Genomic DNA, 14,648 nt, shown 5'->3' with positions numbered 1-14,648 from the left:
AGAGAGAGAGAGAGAGAGAGAGAGAGAGAGAGAGAGACCCAAACCCGTCAGAGATCAGATTCAAGCAATATGAGACTTGGAATTTAGGACTGCTGCGTTCCTCAGGCAGATCTTCCTACCCCACCCAGCTCCCTACCGTCAGACATGCCCCGGTCCTCCCCGGCCCCCCGGCTCATGCATTCGCTCTCCAAGGGGGGGTGCAGAAAGGGTCGAGGGAACCTTTGAAAGTTTGGCTTGGAACCGCGGTGGGGAGGGAAGCTGCGGGAATGAAGCGCTATGGGAAAAAGGCGGCTTGTCTCTTGGCGGAAAGGCGATGAGGTGGTGAAGCGTTATGGGTAAAAAAAACAGAATCTGGAGGTAGCAGGGGGATCCCCCTGAGGCGCCTGGATGGATGAGCGGATGCTGGAGAAGCTAGGATGGAGACACGGAGCTGTGAATCTCACCCCCCTCACCCCGCCCCTCTCTGGCTAACGTGGCGATGGGGGAGGGGAGCTAAGGGAAGACAGGGGGCTCTTGAAAAAGCAGCATCCCTGAGCCAAGCCCGGCCAGAGACAGCCGCGGGAGGAAGTCGACAGCAGAAGAGGGCCAGGTTTGCTAGGGGGGAAAAGTCAGGCCTGATCAAAACCTAGGTACCAATTCACTCCCACTTTACATCCCTGGGCACACCTGGGATTTAAGTGGTATCATCCCGTTGGATTTCTGTCTGCGTTAAGTGGGCCTGCTTTAGAACTCGGCTGGCACAGAAGGAAGACACCGGCTCATTCTCCCATTTTCTTTCTTGCTTGCTCCCTCCCTCTCTCCCTCTCTCCCTCTCTTTTTCTTTCTTTCTTTCTTTCTTTCTTTCTTTCTTTCTTTCTTTCTTTCTTTCTTTCTTTCTTTCTTTCTTTCTTTCTTTCTTTCTTTCTTTCTCAGGCTATGTCTAGACTGCAAGCCTCTTTCGAAAGAGAGCGTCTAGACTGCACGCGGAACTTTCGAAAGAGCAAGCCGCTTTTTTGAAAGAAAGCACCCAGTGAGTCTAGATGCTCTCTTTCGAAGAAGCCCTATTTACATTCAAGAACGCCTTCTTTCGAAAGAAGCACTTTCAAAAGAAGGCGTTCTTCCTCGTGAAATGAGGTTTACCGCCGTCGAAAGAAAAGCCGCGTTCTTTCGATTTAATTTCGAAAGAACGCGACTGCAGTCTAGACGCAGGTGAAGTTTTTTCGGAAAAAGGCTACTTTTCCCGAAAAAAACCCCGAGTCTGGACACAGCCTCAGAGTCTTCCTCCATCTCTGCCTTTCACTTGCTCGCTAGCACCATCTCCCCACTTGTGTGCAGGGACGGCTCCTGGGACTCTACGCGCATTTGACTTGCGCTGCTAATGGCGGAGACACGCCGAGCAGCAGACACACTGGGCGCCGAGCAAAAGGCCTTGGGTGACAATTGAGCCAAACCCTCACTGATTAAGAGCGAGGAGAAGCTGTTTCTTGCCCAGCCCCCGGAAGCGTCTTCATTCTCTTCCCGGTTTTATGGCTCCAGCCGTGGGTTGAGTCGTGCTTTATGGATCTATCCGCCTCAGCCCCATATCCAGATTGCTTGAGTGTTTGGTAATAAATCGGAGCCCCACGAACGGCTGCTTTATAGAAGCATTTTCACCTTTTTTTTTTTTTGGTTCCCTTTCAATGGCAGAGAGCGTGAGAACTCCCGGGTTCTATTCCTGGCATGGCCACTGGCTGCCTGTGCGGTCCCAGGCGAGTCTCCGCCTTGTTCCGTGCCTCAGTTTCCCCATCTGTCCAATGGGGGATTTGTTTCCCCGGGAAGGTTGTGAGGAGTCCCCCGTGAACAGCACTCGGAGATCCCCCAATGGAAGGCGCTAGAGGAAGGAACAGGAATGTTGTGTAGACATGGATTTTCCAGGCTGGGTGTCATCTGGGTTTATGCAGCCAGGGCTGGAGCCAAACTCAGCAACGATGTGTCCCAGGCACAGGACAGAGCTGATGCAAAGCCCAGAGGAGCTAGGGAAATACCAGCCTGGGAGGCCAAAAGGGCCAGGAGGTCCGGATCGGAGTTTGCTGTCCTGGCGAAGGCCTGTCGGGTCTGGAGTGAGGAGAGGGCAGGGTCCCTAACCCAGCAACTCCCGCACTGGAAAGCGGGGGCAGGGGGCCCTTTCTGGGTCAGGGGCCGCAGAAAAGTGAGAAGCAAAAAAAAAGTCACTGCCGTGGCCCTCGACTGAGAAGCAGAAAGACTTTTCCCCTCGCACACCAGAGCCTAAGGGGACCTGGGCTAGTCGATTTCATGGGACCCTCTAGGCTTTGCAGTGGGGCCAAAAGTGAGGGGTTCTGTGTGTGGGAGGGGGCTGCCTGGAAGCAGGTTTGAGGTGTGGGGTCCTGGAGGGAGGGTGCAGGAGAGGAAGGGGTGCAGGGGTGGGCTGGGGTGAGAGGTGGGGTGCAGGAGAGGAGGGGGTGCAGGGTCTCAGTGATGAAGGGGGATGCTTACCTGTTAGGGGCACAGGGCGCCAGTGCAGGCTCCCCAATGCTGGGGGGGGAGCCCTGAGCCTTAGGGGGCTGCATCCAGGCAAGCCGGGGGCCGGATCTGGCCCCGGGCCGTAGGTTCCCCACCTCTGTCCTGAGGGGTTAACAGACCCTCTCTTGGCCTGAGCGCTGCAGGGATGGGATGAGAGCTGAGAAAAGGCGGGTGAAGGTCGGGAAGGGGCAGGGCTGGATTCCTGGGGTGCAGCTGGAATGGGGGGGCAGAATGTCGGGGGGCCCCTGCCGCCCTCCACATGAAATGCAGCGGTTCCAAGTGACGTGACTCCAGCCTTCTTTCAAGGGTCACGGACCCCTGGCTGCACACTGGACACCCCCCCACCCCTCCCCGCCAGCGGCAGCGAATCTTAAATTCTTGGCAGGCACAAGGCTGGGATGCGGCAGGCGGCTGCCCGTGCAGGGGGGGTTTCTGCACGCGGAGACTCACAGTTTGTCCCTGTGAGCAGCAGAGCAATCAGAGAGGGAAAAGAAGAGCAGGTTAACGAGCCGTCCCGGGGCAGGGGACACAGGGCAGGCGGCAGAGGGAAGGAGAGAGGCGCACACACACACGCACCCCACACACCCCTCCAGCCTGCGCCCGGTGCGTCTGAAGGAGCACGCAGGGGTCCCGAGGCGGAGGCTCCCTTATAGGCCAGAGCCCAGGTCGTGCTCCTTGCCCGAGGGGATCAGCCCCAGTTAAAGACGAGGCAAAGGGCCAGATTCCTAGCAGGCATAAATCGGCCCCGCTCTGCTGGAGGCCGGGGGTCAGATCCCCGGCGGGTGTAAAGCCACCTTGCCTTGGAATCCTCGCTCCCAGCTTCGCTGATTTCACTCACCCCCTGGACCAAGGCTGGGGGGGCACTTGAGAGGACAAGACCCCCCCAAAGTGGGCTATTGGGGTAACCCCCCCCGAGGGCTCTCAGCCGGGGATGGATCCTCTGTTTGAGGGTGCTGCGGATCCCCCCAGTATCCAGCAGGGGCACCACCAGGCAGGGGCAAAGAGGCCTGTAGGAGAAGGGAGGTGAACGGGAACAGAGGGGGGAAGAGAAGAAAAGAAGCGGGGGAGGGTACAGGGGGGCAGGGAGGTGGCCCCAACCAGCTTTGGTGCTCTGGGGTTCCTCCCAGCGGAAAGCAATGCATGATGGGACGGCTGGGGGCCCCAGAAAGGGCCCCCGGGGAGGGCAAAGTAGCTCTCTGCCTGTCTCCCTAGCCGGTCGCCGCCTGTGGCCCCTGGCACGGAAGCACGGTCAAGCCAAAGCGTCCACAAGGCCACGGAAAATCATGAGCTGGACACCAAATGTGGGGTCTCGTTTGCCTTCGGACGCCCTGCGGAGCGCTGGGCCACGGGGGAACAGCTCAGCCTAAGGGGCAGCCCGGAGTCCCAGCGGCACACGCCTGCCATTAAAAATAGCTCCTTAGCGGCACCAGCTCCTTCTGGAGCCCTGAGCGTGGGAGAAAGAGCCCCGGAGACATGGGGCCTATATCCAGGGGAGGCCAGGCTAGAAGTCAGCTCCAAACACAGGGTCTTGCTGCACACGCTGTGCGCTCTCCCGGAGACATTACATTAGTTCTTTCTTTCACCGTGCTTGCCACGTGCCCGTGGCTGCCGCCAGGTCCCACGCGGCTCTGCCCCTAAACCCGGGGCACCCTCCGTGGCGTTCTATTCCGAAATGGCACAGAAAGGAAGAGCTAATCTCCGGGGTGACTCACGCCCTGCCCCCTCCCTGGCACGCATGCCCAAAGGCCCCTGCCCTTCCCGGCAGCTGTCCAGAGCCAATGAGCCATGTTCTCCCAGCAACCACAGTGACCCCCTAGGATTCTTAAAAGCACCCCGGCTCTTTTTCCAGTTCTGGTGTCAGGGGCTGTGGGCCTCAGAGATGCAGCCCCATTAAGATGCAGCGTCGGCTGCTTTAATTTTCCTACAGCTCAGTGGGCATCTGGGAGGAGAAGCCCAGACATAGGGGCTGAGCAGGATAAGGAAGGGCTGGTGTCATCTACACTTAGATTGGAAGATCTTAGCGGGAGGGACAATCTGTTCTGTGTCTGTACAGCGCCTGGCACGGGGGCCCTTGTAAGCTGGACACTCAGACAGCCACTCAGGAATGGTTTCAGTGCTGCCCGGCTGATTAGCAGAGTGCCCACCGTTAGGTTTTGTGTTTCTCTTGGTGGTGCACATTCAGACATGCCTGGGTGCATGTGAAAAAAATGATTCCGCACATGGATGGGGAAAAATCTGCACGGGGATGGAAAAGATTAGAGGGCGCCAGGGGCGTGATGGGGGCTGCTCGGGTGCTGCCTTTGTTCAAATAATAGATCCCGGAATGCCAGATCCGACGTAGTCACGCTCCCCCCCCCGCCCCCCACAATGGCTGGGCTTAGCAGAAGTACAGACGGGAAGGCGAAAGCGGTGGAAGCCACAGTAACTTAGGGGCTGCCAGCCTGTAATGACAAGACCATGCCCAGTGAATCGTCTGCAGGCCTTACGCTGGTCCAGCGGGCGCTTTGGCTCAGAAGGGGGTGGCTTTCCAAGCCAGGGAGCGGGGCGGGGGGCTTGCTCCTTGCTGGGGTTCCCAGCGGGGTGTTGTTCTCTACGGCAAAAGGCCCTTTCCCTCGGCTCGTGGGGCGACCTCCCATGCGCCAGTCCCTCGCTCCAGCCTAGAGAGCCCGGCCGGTCTCCCGCTGCACCGGCAGGCAGGCAATGCCCCGCCCCTCCAGGGGGCGGCGCCCGCCCCGCCCACCGCCGCCGCCCTCACCTCTCGCACACGCGGACCGTCCAGGCGGCGATGATCCAGGAGGAGATGCTGAAGACCAGCAGCACCGTGCCGGGGCAGATGGTCATGAGGGTCTTCATGATGAAGCGGGTGTTGAAGTTGATCTTGTTGAGGGCGCCGATGCTGCGGGAGGAGGCGTCGGTGAAGAGCTTGCTGTGCAGCAGCATGACCCGCCCGATCAGGTAGAGGCGCAGGAACATGGGGATGGAGAGGATGATGTCCACGTCGGCCTCGGCCACCGAGGGCGTGTAGGTGAAGGCCAGCCGGGCCGTCCAGGTGAAGAGGTACTGGCCCGGGATGGGGTGGACCGCACACACGAGCAGCTCCAGGGTGATGAAGAAGATCCGCTCGTAGGTCATGGCTATTCTCCAGTCGTCCGCCCCGTTGTCCACCATGAAGAGCTGGGCGGGGAGAGGGGTTAGCGGCGGGGAGGGAAAGGGGTCGAAAGGCCCAGCAGCACCTAACAAGGAGGTGGCCTGGGAGCCAGATCTGGCCCACGGACTGCATCTGGACCAGGAGTGGCAAACCCTTGGCCCTGCCACGGACCCAAGCACCAACTCCGCGCTCCCAGAGGCTGGGAACTGGCTGCCGGCTGCTTCTGGGGCGCAGCTTGGTCTGCGGGGCCAGGAGAGGCAGGAAGCGGCCTTAGCCCCCCCACTGCTCACTGGATCTCCCCGCAGCACCGAAGCCCAGTGTCCCCCCGTGGTTTAAAACCGCTGCGCTGGAGGAAGAGGGTTTGGTGTGAGCTCACGCAACGGGACTCCGAGCTGGTCCCTGTGTGATGTCACAAGGGGGTCCCTGTGTGATGTCACAAGGGGGTCCCTGTGTGATGTCACAAGGGGGGTCCCTGTGAGCCGGGGGGGCATGGGGAGGGCTGCTCACCTGGATTTCTCGGGCGTGATACATGATGACGAGGCCCATCAGGATCATGGTGGAAAGGCTGATAAGGCATTTCAGTGCAAATGAATACGACGACTCCTAAAAGGGAGACAGAGGAGCAGCGTGGGGCGGGCATTCCCATCAGCCCTGACCCAAGCCACACTGAGACCACCCCAGCAAGGAGCAACCCCCCTGCCCTGCCCCCTGGCTTGGAAAGACACCTCCTTCTGAGCCAAAGCACCCGCTGGACCAGCTTGTCATTACAGGCTGGCAGCCCATTCGACAGGCTCCCGCAAACCTTTACGGACAGGCAGGTGCAGATCAGCTAGGATCAACTTTGGGGCTGGGGAGGCCGGAACTGCACTTCCCATGGTGCAGGGGGCGGGGCCTGGCTGAAGGGGCGGAGTTGGGGGCGGGGCTGGGGGCTTGTCTCCCCCCGGCCCTGCCTTCACCCGCTGCCCCTGGCTAGGACTTGCTGTCTCCCGCGGCCTTGCGACCGGCTGGGATGCTACAGGACCCCCCCACTCTCAGGGGAGGCCGAGACTCGCTTTCACTTTCGAAAGAAGCTCTGTAAATTTGGCGAGCATTTGCATAGCTTCTTCCGATCGCTTTTTCGAAAGAGGTTTTTTCAAAACAGCAAGCCGTCTAGACCCTAAAAAAGCAAGCCGTCTAGACGCGGTTCTTTAAAAAAAAAAAAACACCTCTTTTTCGAAAACCACATCAACCTCCTTTTTTTGGGAAGAGCCCAGACTGAAAAAAACGCGTCCAGACTACTTTCACTTTCGAAAGACCCACTTCCGAAAAAGCAATCAGAAGATATGCAGATTCCCATGGAATTTGCATATCCTCTTTCCAAAAAACCCTGTAGTTAAGACATACCCTTTGAGGAAGAGGGGTTCTTTTGAAAAGGGTTTTTTTTTTTTTCAGAAGAACCGCGTCTAGACTGCCTTCTTTTTCGAAAGAACCTCTTTTGGGGGGACTGAGGGCAGAGCAGGCAGGACTCAGCTGGCTGCAGGGGAGGCTGACGTGGGGGCTGAGGGCCCAGGCGACTGGCCTGAGGGATCCTTTGCTGGGTTCAAAGCTCAATAAACCCTCCTGTTTGGTGCTGGCTCATAGTTGCTCTGGGCTGGAGAACAGGGGGGCGCTATTCCTCTGGGAGGGGAGACCCGGGGGGTCCAGAGGGAGGGGACCCCCGAAGGGGCTCACAGTGGAGGCAGGCGGCTGGAGGCCTGAGAGGTGCCGTCCCGGAGGCGGAGACCCCCCGGGTGAGAGCGGGCCCCCCCACAAGAGGGTCGCCGCACTGGCGTAGACCCCTGAGAAGAGGCTGTCTCTGCCGCTGGCGTGGAGGGGGCTCCCCGAGAAGGGGCTGCCACCCTGCAGAGGGGGGTCCCGCCCAGGAGCCGAGGGGCCAAGAGTGGGCACGACTGTCAGCGCAAAACGCCCATCAGCCTGAAACCTCACAGGGCAGGGCCCATTAATCCTCAGTGCCGCTCGGGGGCAGACCGCCATCCGTGGGGCCGGGGGGGCACCTCCATGGGATGCCCAGGGAAGAGGCGTGCATGCAAGAGATGGGTCCGTGCATGTATCCCCGCATCAGGGCACGCTCGCGTGCACAAGCGCACAGACTCTGGGACACGTGCACGCACGTTTACACGCCCCTAGAGGCACCCACCCTGCACTGTGACGCACCAGCGTGTGCACACACACACGCCGGCAGGGGGGCTCACACACGGTCCTTATCCCTTACGTGGAGTACATGTATGACACCTGCCTTAGGGATGTTAAAACGTGTGTAATTGGCTAACGGTGTAACTGCTGAACATTTCAGCCGTTATGGGGGTGCGGAACCTTTTCTGGATCGGGGGCTGCACAGCCACAAAAAAATCAGCCGGGGGTGCACACAGTGGAGCTATGTCTACGTTACGAGTTTTCCTGGCAAAAAATGTGCTAACGAGGGACTCATTTGCATGAGTCGCGATTGTGACGTAGTGGGGGTACCTGGCTGGTTTCTATGCTGCTGGCTCTGGGGTAACCCCCACTGGCTGCCGTGGGTACCACGACCCAGCAAAACAGGATGAGTCACTATGCAAACCAGTGGCCAGACACCCCCCATGGAGAGGAACAAAGGAAGGGGGAATGCTGCCTTGGCTGGGGGGCAGGGCTGGAAGAGAGTGAGATGTTGCGGGCTGGGAGCATGGAGGAGACAGCCTAGGGAAAGGGGCTGGAGTTTAGGGGCCCAGTCTCCCCCATCTCAAGGGGGCCTGAGGCATCCCAGCCCAGCTCTGTGACCAGATTCCATCTGTGCTGTGCTGTATCCTGGAGAGGCAATAAACGTCCTCTATTCCACCGGCTGGTGCAGTCTGTTTGTGCCATTTCGGGGTGCAGGAGACGGGGGACCCCCAACGCGCCGTCACAGCGATCTCCTTTGCATATTTTCTGCCACTCCGTTTTTGCACTAGGGGTTTTTGCGCAAAAACAAGCCGTGGGAACGTTTTCTTTTCTCGCACAAACCCCTTTTCCCGCAAGATTGGTATGGGGTATACCGATCTTGTGGGAAAAGGGGGTTTTGAGCAAAAAGAAATCGCCCACACAGCTTGTTTGGCTACGCCTAGACAACATCCCTCTGCCGGCAGAGGGATGTAAACGGGGCACTTTGAAAGTGCAAATGAAACGGGGATTTAAATATCCCGCGCTTCATTTGCATAATCACGTCACGGCGCTCTGAGGAGTACAGGATCTTTCGAAAAAGCCTGCCGTTTTTGAAAGAACCGTGTCTAGACCGGGGTTTTACTTTCGAAATGGCGCTTGTTCGAAAGAGCGCCATGATGCGATGGGATATTTAAATCCCTGCTTCACTTGCACTTTCAAAGTGCCTCATTTACATCCCTCGGCTGGCAGAGGGATGTCGTCTAGATGTTTGCACAAAACCCCTAGCACAAAAACGGATTGGCAGAAAATATGCAAATGAGATCACGACTCATGCAAATGAGTCCTTCATTAGCGTATTTTTTACAGAGAAAACTCGTAACGTTTTGGGAGCTGGCCTGGGAGCTGTGTGGGTCACCCATAAGCTCATGCTCATCAATCCCCCGTTTAAACAGCAACTCTCTTCGGGTGTGTCTACCCTTGCACCCTCTTTCGAGAGAGGGATGCAAATGAAGACATCCGAAATTGCAAAGGAAGCCGGGATTTAAATATTCATTTGCATATTCGTGTTATGGCTCTATTTCAAGATAGCGCTATTTCAAAATAACAGAGGCTGTTAAGATGCAGTTATTTCGAGAGAAAAACCCTTCTCTCGAAATAACCCTTATTCTTCATACAGGGTGTGTCTAGACTACAGGGTTTTTTCGAAAAAACTTCCCCTGCGTCTAGACTGCTGCCGCATTCTTTCGAAAGTCAATCGAAAGAACACGGCAGTTTTTTCGACCGTGGAAAACTTCGTTTTACGAGGAAGAACGCCTTTTTTCGAAAGTGCTCTTTCGAAATAAGGCGCTACGTCATGCACACTGTGCTTTTTCGAAAGAGAACGTCCAGATTGCCTGGGTGCTCTCTTTCGAAAAAGCGGTTTGCTCTTTCGAAAGTACCGGTTGTAGTCTAGACGCTCTTTTTCAAAAGAGGCTTTATCGAAACGTATCTTTTGAAAAAGCCTCTTTCGAAAGAGGCTTGCAGTCTAGACGTAGCCACAATGAGGTTTACCAGTTATTTCGAGAGAAGGGGTTTCTCTCGAAATAACCGCGTCTTAACAGCGTCTGGTATTTCGAAATAGCACCATAACACGAATATGCAAATGAAGCGCGGGATATTTAAATCCCGGCTTCCTTTGCTATTTCGGATGTCTTCATTTGCATCCCTCTCTGGAAAGAGGATGCAAGTGTGGACACACCCTTCCATCCCTACCCTGCAATCGGTCCTGGCCCTGGTGTGTCAGGTGCGGTACAGCCACTAACACTCCCCCAGCCTCTGGCCTGCCCTGCCCCCGGGACGAAATTCCCCCTTGCGTGAGACCCCTTTTGCTCCAAGGTGGGCTCCTTTGCTTCTCCGGGGCGACTGACAGGGCTTACGGGGTCCCGCCTCTTCCGCCCCCCAAGTGCCCGGCCTTCCGGCGCCACGCCAGGCCCCTACCTTGGTGTAGACGCCCCAGGACAGCTCCGTCTCGGTCACCATGACGACGATGCCGAACATCCCGAAGATCAGGGCGTAGTCACTCAGGCGCTTACGCTTCTCGAAGAGGGCCCGCCGGTGCCCTAGCCGGTACCCGACGTTCTGGTTCTTCCGCGGGCTGTAGGAGCGCGTCCCCCCCTTCTCTTCCGGCCCCAGCCTGCCCGCCGTGCCCTTGGACGGCTCCGTGTGGGAGACCACCACCTCCAAGGGCTGGGTCTCGGCCCCGGGTGCGAGGGGGTGGTGCTGGGAGGCGACCCGGCCGCTCAGGGGCCGGACCACGCCGCCATTGTACTTGCAGCTGCTCATGGCTATCTCGGCGAAGGGGCGGGGCTCGCGGAACGACGGCGTGGAGCCCGCATGGTTCAGAGCCCGGGAGTCCGCATCTACCTGGCGGGAGACGGAGACGGGATTCGAGGGGGGGTGGGGAAGCAAAGGCCTGGCCCCTGGCTTGCCTGGATCCGGCCCCCGAGGCTCAGGGCCCCCACGCCAGTGCTGGGGAGTCTGCAGGAACGGGGTGCACAAAATCTACTGGCCCAAGCCCCCCCCAGGCTCTGGCATGTGAGGGGAACGAGGAGAGGGTCTTTCTGCCCCTCGGCCGGGGGGCACGTCAGTGAGGGGTTTGGTTTGTTGGTTTTTTGCTTCTCACTCGTGTGTGGCCCCTGACTGATTTTTCTGTGGGTCAGCGACCTCCTCCCGCCCCTGGGTGAGAGAGACGCAGACCTGGGGGGCAGAGACTGCTGGGGGAAAGGGAGATCTCACCCCTATCTCTGGCCACGACCCTGACACCTGTGGCCCCGGCCGAACGCAAGCAACGGGAGGCGGCCCAGCGTGTGGCTCTAAACTGCGCTCCCCCCCCCCCCCCCGCCACCCGGGCCGCTCTGGAACCCCGGAGCCCTGGCAGCTCTGCGGAGGCAGCATGTGGCCCCCACCCCGAAGGAGATAAAGGCTCCTTTGGGAAATGGAGGGGGAGACCCAGAAGTGGGGACCGGGCCAGGGGCCTGACGCAGAAGCAAAGGGCTTGTCTGCCCAGCCCTTGGAATTATTACAGGGTGAAACTCGCACCTGGGCAGTGGGCCAGGAGGACAGGACAATGCCAGGATGGGGAGGGATGGTCATGCAGCCCAGATACTCCGGTGAGGGGCACCAGACTGGGAGCCCATCTAACTAGAATTCTTCCCCTCCTTGGGATACCTAGGGGGCATTGCTCCTTCCTCTCCTCCCTGGATGACCCTTCCTTCCCCCAGCTAGGAAGAAAAGCCAGGAGTCCCCCTTACCAGTGCCTGTCCTCAGCTCTGAACACGCCCCCCCCAACACGGAAGCAAACTGCGCCGCTGATTCCAACCCTGCGGGCCCCACGGCTCCCTGACGAATTTTACGAACTTCAGCTCCGCACAGGGATGCCTCCCACCACTGGAAATGCGGCCACCTCTGCGGCCAAGTGCCCTAACCACCTAACAACTGGCAGCCACCGGGTAATGGGGCAGTGACGAATTTCACAGACAGCTGCAGCGACCCCAGGGTGGGGGTCAGACAGAGGCGGGTCGTAACTACCGCATTCCCTGTCCGTACCCGGCCTGGGCCTGGGGAGCGAACGATCCGACCGGCAGGCCAAATTTGGTGCTCAATACTGATTCCGTGCCTCCTCGGGCATATTGGGCATAAGGATGGAGCATTCAGGAGCAGTTTCAAATCTCGTCTCAAAGGCAGCGCCCACTAGCAGAACCCCGTGCAGACACATTTATAGAGCAACAAGAATGATGAAAGGTCTAGAGAACATGACCTATGAGGGAAGGCTGAAGGAATTGGGTTTGTTTAGTTTGGAAAAGAGAAGACTGAGAGGGGACATGAGAGCAGTTTTCAGGAATCTAAAAGGGTGTCAGATGGAGGAGGGAGAAAACTTGTTCATCTTGGCCTCTGGGGATAGAACAAGAAGCAATGGGCTTAAACTGCAGCAAGGGAGGTTTAGGTTGGACATTAGGAAAAAGTTCCTACCTGTCAGGGTGGTGAAACACTGGAATAAATTGCCCAGGGAGGTTGTGGAATCTCCATCTCTGGAGAGATTTAAGAGTAGGTTAGATAAATGTCTATCGGGGATGGTCACAGTATGAGGGCAGGGGACTGGACTCGATGACCTTCCAGTCCTAGTATTCTTTGATTCTATCCACGTCCGATCTGCAAACACAGCCAATAGATATAAAGCAGATACCCACAGATTTGCTGGGATCTATCCAGAAGCGCCGGGGCACACCGTGGGCAGCGGCAGTCAAAAAAGCAAACAAACTTGGGAATCATTAAAAAAGGGAAAGAGAATAAGACAGAGAATAGCGTATTGCCTCTGTATCAAGCCAGGGTACCCCCACATCTTGAATCCTGCAGACAGATGTGGTCACCTCATCTCAAAAAAAGATACATTGGCCTTGGAAAAAGTTCAGAAAAGGGCAACAAAAAAGATGAGGGGTTTGGAACGGCTGCCGTAAGAGGAGAGATTAAACAGACGGGGGCTTTTCAGCTCAGAAAAGAGGAGACTAAGGTGGGGAGGATATGATAGAGGTGTATAAGGCTATGTGAACACAGCAGAGCTGTTTCAGGATACCTCCGGTCTCCCGAAATAGCTATCTTCCCAGCAAGCCCGTTATTTCGAAATATCATGGGCTCGCTATTCTGACGTCCCTGTAAATCTCATTCCACGAGGAGTAAGGGATGTTTGGGAACAGTGGGTTATTTCGAAATTTGGCACTGTGTAGACTGCACCAAATTACAAAATAAGCTCTTTTGAAATAAGATGCGTAATTTGCATAGGGCACATTGTGTAGCTTATTTCGAGGTAAGGCTGCTGTGTAGACACACCCTAAAATAATGACAGGTATGGAGAAAGTGAATAAGGAAAAGTTATTGACTTGTTCCCATAACATAAGAATGAGGGGTCATTACATGAAATGAATAGGGAGCAGGTTTAAAACAAACCTGTGGCGGCGCCTTGGGGTTTTCCCGTCTCCTGCACCCCCATAGTGGCACGGACAGACTCCACCAGCCAGTAGAATAGAGGGAGTTTATCGCTTCTCCAGGATACAGCCCAGCACAGATGTAACTGGTTACAGGGCAGGCCTAGTATGCCTCAGCCCCCCTTCAGATGGGGGAGCCTGGGCCCCTAAATCCCAGCCTGTTGCCTAGGCTGCTTCCTCCATGATACCACACAGAAACTACCCCACTCACTTCCAGCCCTACCCCCAGCCAGGGCTCCACACCCCTACTTCCCATTATCCCGCTCCCTGGGAGATACCTGTCTGACGAGTTTCGAAGCCCCCTTGCATAATGACTCATCCCCTGCCCTGCTGGGCCGTGCTGCAGCCAGCAGCCAGTGGAGGTCACTCACAACCTACTGCCCAGCATAGCAACCAGCAAGGTACCCCCACTACATCACAAAACCAAAGGAAGTTTTTCTTCATTCAAGGCGCAATCAACCTGTGGAACTCCTTGCCAGAGGATGGTGTGAAGACCAGGGTTCAAAAAAGAACTAGATAGATTCCTGGAGGTTAGGTCCATCAATACTTATTAGAAATGGATGATTCCCTGTTGGGTTTCCTCCCTCCAGGGCACCTGGCATTGGCGTCTATCGGCAGACAGGACGCTGGGCTAGATGGGCCTTTGGTCTGACCCAGCCTGGCGGTTCTGATGTTCACTCTCTCAGTACAAAGCACGTCCCCTAGTGACTCGCCTAGGCGGCAGGATCACAAACAGCTCTCGGGGGTGTGATTCAAAATTGCGGACCCACACAGCACCCCAAACCTGGGTAGCCCTGGCCGGTCCCCCATCCGCCTCCCGCCTCGCCCTGAGCACCGGCAGAATCAGCACCTGAGTAACAGTGGCTGCACACCTGCCGGGCTGCCCTCCCGCCCGCCCCTTCCTTGGCTCGCTGCTGCTCTGGAGACCTGGGATCCAGCATTTCCAAGCCTGATGCCAGGCAGGAAGGGACCGGCTGCAGCAGGAAGTGGGGAGAGGACTCGTCCCTCTGGGCCTCTCTAATAAGGCTTTGATTTTTCCTGCGCTGTGCAAAGCCATGTCGCTGGCTGGCACCCAAGCCCTTCCCGGGCGCTGATTAATAGCCTGCATCTGGCGCCGGGCACAGGTTGGGGAATGAATCTCCCGGGTGCCAGCTGAGCGCGAACCAGAGCGTCCACCGCAGAGCTGGAATCACACCTCACCTCCCGCTCTGGAGCAACAGACGCAGTCCTTTAGCTCCGGTCCTGAGGCAGGGTCACTAGTGACATGAATTTGTTCAGGCTTAGCAGAGTTGGCAGGGGGGTGTTACAAAAGCACCCTCCCTGGTCACATG

At 57.3% G+C, this 14,648-nt stretch overlaps 1 protein-coding gene across 3 annotated transcripts in view; it reads right to left on the bottom strand.

Annotated features, from left to right (window-relative positions):
* KCNN1 (potassium calcium-activated channel subfamily N member 1) overlaps window positions 1–14,648 on the bottom strand; it is a 65,653-nt gene that overhangs the window by 18,196 nt on the left and 32,809 nt on the right. For all 3 annotated transcript variants that reach the window (XM_075902761.1, XM_075902760.1, XM_075902762.1), the window contains exons 4-6: window positions 10,277–10,702; window positions 6,155–6,250; window positions 5,255–5,673 (exon numbers count right to left, since the gene is read on the bottom strand). In XM_075902761.1, coding sequence (XP_075758876.1) covers window positions 5,255–5,673; window positions 6,155–6,250; window positions 10,277–10,621 — 860 coding nt within the window. In that variant the 5' untranslated portion in view covers window positions 10,622–10,702. The remainder of the gene's footprint in view (window positions 1–5,254; window positions 5,674–6,154; window positions 6,251–10,276; window positions 10,703–14,648) is intronic.

Source organism: Pelodiscus sinensis, chromosome 19, assembly GCF_049634645.1.
Source record: "Pelodiscus sinensis isolate JC-2024 chromosome 19, ASM4963464v1, whole genome shotgun sequence".
Lineage (NCBI taxonomy): Eukaryota > Metazoa > Chordata > Testudines > Trionychidae > Pelodiscus > Pelodiscus sinensis.
Note: the sequence above shows the minus strand (reverse complement) of the source record. Positions and strands in the feature narration are given on the sequence as shown.